Source organism: Gekko japonicus, unplaced genomic scaffold, assembly GCF_001447785.1.
Source record: "Gekko japonicus isolate JY-2015 unplaced genomic scaffold, Gekko_japonicus_V1.1 scaffold794, whole genome shotgun sequence".
Classification (NCBI taxonomy): domain Eukaryota; kingdom Metazoa; phylum Chordata; class Lepidosauria; order Squamata; family Gekkonidae; genus Gekko; species Gekko japonicus.
The window spans coordinates 491,001-497,162 of NW_015164692.1; the positions used below are offsets into that span (position 1 = coordinate 491,001).

A 6,162-nucleotide genomic window follows, 5' to 3' on the forward strand; every position below is an offset into this window, starting at 1 on the left:
TTGTTTGAGGAGGAATAAATCGCCCTCTCTCTACACCTTCAGGTGTGTGCACCTCCCCCCTCCAATACATTTAACTCTTTCACATTACTAATGACCTTTTATTTAATGGATACTTCCCTTAATTTTCTGCCTCTAGGAGAATGTCCTTTGCCTCTTGTCCTGGTGCGTGGAGGGCCCTTCTTCCTTGACCTCTGTTACAGCCATTTCTTCCATCTCTGATCTTCCAGGTTTCTTGCATCAAGTCCCAACTTCTCCAGTAGTTTTGCCGCTTCTTGTGGATCTCTCCCAATTAGTCTCTTTCCTTCTTTGAAGATGACTATAGAGGCTGGGTATGCCCAGCTGAATTGTATTTTACTGTTATAAAGTTGCTGAGTATATGGCTTCATTAATGTTTTTTGTCTCAATGTGTCCTGGCAGAAGTCTTGCCTGACATAAGCCTTCTTCCCTTTGTAATTCATTCCTTTAATTTTTTAAGGCTGCAAATATCTGTTGTTGTTTCTTTTCCCTTGCAAATTTTACTATAACAGGGTGTGGTTCTCCCCCCCCCCTTTTCTTAGTCTGCAGCCTATGTACCCTTTCTATTTGGTCTTCTTCCAGTTCTATCCCTTGTTCAGATATTCATTCCACAGTACATTGTTCCAAATTCTTTTGCTCTACATCTTCTGAAATCCCATATATAATCAAATTTGCACGTCTGCTTCTATCTGACAATTCTGCATTCTGTTTCTTCAGTTGGGTGATTTGTTCCTTGTTATCTTGAGCCATTTTTTTGCCTTGACTCCTTTAATCTCTGCCCCTATCTGTTTCACCTCCTGTTTTACTTCTCCAATGTCCTTTGTTATTGTTTCCTGTGAGGCCAGCATTAGAGCCTGGAACTAGAGATCTGTGCCGGTGCAGCGCTGCGACGGGCAGGGTGCGGCTCGCTCCGTCCTGCCCGAACCTTCTACGGACCTTTCCAAGTCTCCCGGGGTCTGGGAGAACTTGGCCAGCCCTCTCGGAGTGAGGGCTGGAGCAAGGGGCATCTTTTTTGGCCCCCCGCACTTTGCAAGCGGGGGGGTGTCCAGAAACAGCCCTGAAGCGAGACCGTTCAAGGGGAAGAACATGGCCGCCGCCATGTTTGGACTAGTCGCAGCCATCCGGACTTTTTAACTAAATAGAAGCTACAACAAGAGACTATTGGTACGGCAAGACAGAAGAGAACTGGAATGTGAGTAATCCTTTTTTTTTTGGTGGAAAGCTAAGGAAAATCCCCACAGAGGAAGTGTCCAAACATTGAAGTGGAGGTGGCCGAGAGAAGTAAGGGACTCAGTCTTTTTTTTTTTTTGTATGGCGGCTTGAAGTGGGGGAAAAAATACAACTGCTGGTCTCTTTGTTGTTTGATGGACTGGTATTACTGACAAAGACGGACAAAAAGGAAAAAAAGAAAGAAAGAGAAGAGTGGCTGAGGGAAGGAAATACAGAATACAGGGAACATTTTGCTGGAAGTTTAAGTAAAAGATTATGGAAAACTTGACGGAAATGGTGGTAGAGACAGAAATGGAGCAGGAATTTAATGAGAATGACGAGGTGGGAGAGCTAACCATTGCACAGTTTTTGAATATTTTGAGAGGAACGATTCAAAGAGAATGCAGGAAGGCATGTGAGGAAATAATGGAAAAGCTGGACAATGTTCTGAAAGAGTTTGGAATGACGAAGGAAGTAGAACGGCCCAATCCGAGGGAGATATTAGAAGAGCGGCGAGAGGAGAAATGTGAGGTTGTTAAAGGAAAAAAATTGGAGCCTGCGCTAGAGAAGGATCGTCTGTTAAGTGAAAGAACTGGAATGAACTTGAAGGGAAAAGAGCTGTTATATGCTAAAACAGGACTACGCAAAAATAATAAGAGAGGGGAGAAGAATGAAGGAGAAGGAGTAAGGAAGATTAAGAGAAAGAAAAAGAGGGCCTGGAAATTTAAAGAGAATAGTAAACGATGGAAATTGGAATGGCTGAACAATGGGGAGAAAGCTGAGGGAGAAAGTCGAGAAGACATAAAGACCGAAGGCATATAGACAGACTGAAGCAGAAAAATAGAAGGTTAATGTACAAGAGAAGGAGCAAGCTTCTGAAAAAGAGAAAAGGAATGTTTTTATACCTAGGACAGGAGTTGATGGAATAATGATTTGAATGTTAAATATGTAACTTTGTAGAATGTATAATGTTATGCCCTTGTTTCATGCATGAGATGATTAGAATAGCAGGATAGAAAGTCTAACCCAGATAATGATTTAATGTGTTGAGAGATGTTATTAAGATCTTAATTTAGATTGCTAATAAAATATTGAAGGGGGTAATAAAATGGTAATATAAGTTATATAAAAAACAGTAATAATAGTGAATTAGAATTTGTTTAGGTATGTGCAGGGGTTTCCTTTACCTATACTTCTTGTTATTGTATGTGTATGTGTTAAGTTTGTGGAAATTATGTTGAAAATGTTTGTGATGTGACGTGATAATGGGTATTAATAAGCCATTGAATAATAATGAAATTTGGGAGGGGTCATGAATGAGTTATGAATTGATAACTAGGAGGGTAATCTTAAAGTAATATATAAAAATTAAGTAATATTTATTTAATTGGATAACTATTTATTGACGTATTGTGGTATTGGGAAGTTTAGTATTGGAACGGATATGAATGAATTAGACTAGATAAATTATTAATGAAATGGTGGTTGTACTTTCAATTAGGGGTTAAACAGAGAGGGTGTTTGGTAAGGTGTATGTGGTAAGGTGTAACTATTATATAGGAGATAAAGAGGTAATGGAAAGCATAGAACGGAAAATAAAAGGATTCATAAATTTCAAATTATAAAAAATAAAAATAAAAATGAATTAAATGGATGTTAAACCCTGTTTTACATACTGGAAATAAGTGTTTTATGGAATACTAGTATGTTTAAATATGTCCAATAGGATTAGATAGGTTGCTTAGGGCAGTATGTTATGTTAAAGGAGATTCAAAAGAGGATTTTTTTAATTTGGTATGGTTTACTCAATTCAGATTGAACAACAAGGTGGAATAATGGGATAGTAGTGTACCTATTTTGGTAACATGGTTAACATCTCTGTGTTGCTGGATCACAAAATGAATTGAAAGGGGGAAAAATGTACTTGTATTCTTGTTGATATAGTATATATGTAACAGGTTTATATTGTCAAAACCCAATAAATATATTAATGCAAAAGAGAGAGAGAGAGAGAGAGAGAGAGAGAGAGAGAGAGAGAGAGCGCCTGTAACTGGTGTAATTTTGTGTGCATTTTAAACTTTGAAGTGACTATTAATTTTTCTTAGTCCTTGACATTCATTTTCCTTTTCTCCCCTGTTACAGATCCTGAATTTACTTACCTAGGAGGCATTTTGAATCCTATCCCAGGTCTAGTATCGCAGTACTCACCTCTTTCGTGCATTTAAGCTTTAAATCACCCTCATCCCTCCCGTTTTTCACATCACGTGGTATCTTGTCCTCTGTAGACTGCCAGTTTGAGCTCTCTGGAGCTGACGGAATAGTGCGTTCCAGTCAAGTAGAACAGGAAGAGAAAACAAAGCCTGGACAAGCGGTTGACTGCATATGGACAATTAAGGCTACTCCAAATGCCAAGGTGGGTCCACTGAATCACTCCGTCTGTAATGGCCTTACAGCTTATTAGTGGCAGGGAATGGTCATTAGCAATGATTTGTATAGTGTGTCCCCATTCACTGAAATTCATTACTTGCTGTTGGTTGAGAGAGCTCAAGACGGATGCAGGTTTATAGAGGGTGTCAGATGCACAATAACTGTGCTGCCTTTTTAATGACCCGATAGCAATTCAGCTATTTAAAAGTTATTAGCCATGTTTTTGAAAGGGTCCTTCCAGATTGGCCCTGAACTCTGTATTTTTTTTCCCTCCAGGCTTTCATTAGCTTAGTAAAATACAAGGGACAAGTGCAGAAGAATACTATTCTCGAATCAAAGAAATCATGCGTGGATATTTCCATTGCAGGGACGGGACTGTACCCCAAGACCTCTAACTCCAAATCACAGGGATGTGTGTGTTGGGTGCCACTGGCCTAGCCTTATGTGGACATCACTGATAGAATTCATATCTCACGGGAGGGGGGGTTGCTATAAGAGCCAGTTTTAATATTGGGCATCTGCATGATAATTGAATACACTGACCGTTTTTGCAAGTGTTGTAGAATAACCACACTTATAAAATTGTATTGCCTTGTTATAATGTCACAATCAGTCTAGTTTTGGACACAGGTCCAGTTCTTCATATTTCACTACTTTTTTCTGCTGGGGCCAAACTGTATCTTTTGTAAATAGTTGTGCTGAGAGATTTTTTTTTAATACCTCCTAACTTCCTTGTCCTATCTGTAGTGAGATGAGCTTGATACTTTGAAATTTTGAGGTTCATACAAAAGCTTTCAAAATCTGGGTATCCAGAACTATGTAGGAACATACCAAGGCAGCAAACTATATATTAATTTCCATGAGGAAAACATATATGGGGGAAATGTAGAGAATAAGGGAATTCATATACTATACTTGCGGTATAGTTGGGGGGGGGGAGCTAAAATGTTTTGATGTTGCAGATTTTATCCCAGAGGTATGATCAAGTTATTTTCCTCTTTTCATTTCTTTTTAAAATGTCTGATGCTTAGTTATAAAGGTCATGAATATTGCTGAAAGGCATATCTTCAGTCACTTGCAATTGAATTCAATTTATGTTCTTAAATTGTCTTGCCTGGATGGGTTTGTGGTGTTTCAAATTTGGGTTTACTGAGATTGCTGACTGCTTGGTGATTTGCAAAGGTTTGGGGCTACGTGTGTGAGCATTTTACACAACTGAAAAACACCCTCAGTGTATATGTATGTACCTGCAAGTGTGCTTGCTGACTGAATAGTATTTTCATGTTCAGAATAAACCCATGTAAGTGGAGAGGGTTACATCTTTTATGTTCAAATCCTGATGAAGCAAAGTGAGAAGGAACAGGACGTTCCAGGTTGAAAAGCTGTAGCTTTGATTTTTATCATTGTCTTGTGATCTATCTTGACCTGTAATACTTAGGCTTGGGATGGCTTGGGGACTGCAAGTTGGTCACCCATAGTGTGCAATTAAAGGTAAAGGTAAAGGTTCCCTTGCTCGAAAGCCAGTCGAGTCCGACTCTAGGGGTGCGGTGCTCATCTCCGTTTCAAAGCTGAAGAGCTAGCACTGTCTGAAGACATTTCCGTGGTCATGTGGCCGGCATGACTAAACACCAAGGCACACGGAACGCTGTTACCTTCCCACCAAAGTGGTACCTATTTATCTACTTGCAATTTCTTGCTTTCAAATGTGCAATTAGGATTCCCTTTATTCAAAGACAATTGGGGAGAATACAAGTCACACTCATAGGACAACCAAAAGCCAATTTGAGCTTCAGTCTAAGGAAACAGTATGTTCCTTGCCAAGAGAGGGAATGGATTCGGACCATAGGATAATGCAGTGATAACACTGCTGTGTTTCATGGCACTGACCAACCTGTACAGAGACACCACAAGTATCCAGCGCACTCAGGGCCGGCCCCAGCTTATCTTGCACCCTAGGCGAGGATCCCTTCTGCACACACACACCCCCCGTGCACCCACCAACAGCCAAGTTGACAACCAGAGGGCGCAAGGAGAGTCGCCAGGCTCCCCCCTCGTCAGGGCGCCTGGAGAAGAGGCTGACCGGCAGGGCACTCACAAGCCGTCGCTCCCCCGGCCCTGCTGCTGCAGCTGCCAGTCCCCGGCCGCGAGGAGGAGGAGGAGAAGCACTTTGCTGGGAAGCCGAGGGGGCAGGCAGAGAGAAGTTAGCCGGCCAAAGAGGTGGCGGCGGTAGCAGCCACCCGGTCAGGGAGATGCAGGGCTTTTGGCGGGGGGGGCGGGTGCAGTTTGGCGCCCCTAAGGGCCGGCGCACTCTAGGCGAATGCCTACTTCGCCTAGTGAGCGATCCGGCCCTGAGCGCACTCTCCTTCCACTTGGAAACCGGTGTTAAAAACCTGAGGTGACGTTCCACCAGCAGAGCAATGCTTCCATTGATACTGGAAGACAGAGCAGTTTTTGCCAATTCCCACAGAAGATCTCCATTACGCCCCCCCCCCGCTGGGCTTGAGAGTCCCA

General features: G+C 41.8%; 1 protein-coding gene across 1 annotated transcript in view; it reads left to right on the top strand.

Moving 5' to 3' along the window:
- The first annotated feature begins 1,518 nt into the window (after positions 1 to 1,518).
- NETO2 (neuropilin and tolloid like 2) overlaps positions 1,519 to 6,162 on the top strand; it is an 18,171-nt gene continuing 13,527 nt past the window's right edge. The window contains exons 1-3 of the mRNA XM_015409415.1: positions 1,519 to 1,566; positions 3,330 to 3,411; positions 3,510 to 3,637. Of these exons, the coding sequence (XP_015264901.1) occupies positions 1,519 to 1,566; positions 3,330 to 3,411; positions 3,510 to 3,637 (258 nt within the window). The remainder of the gene's footprint in view (positions 1,567 to 3,329; positions 3,412 to 3,509; positions 3,638 to 6,162) is intronic.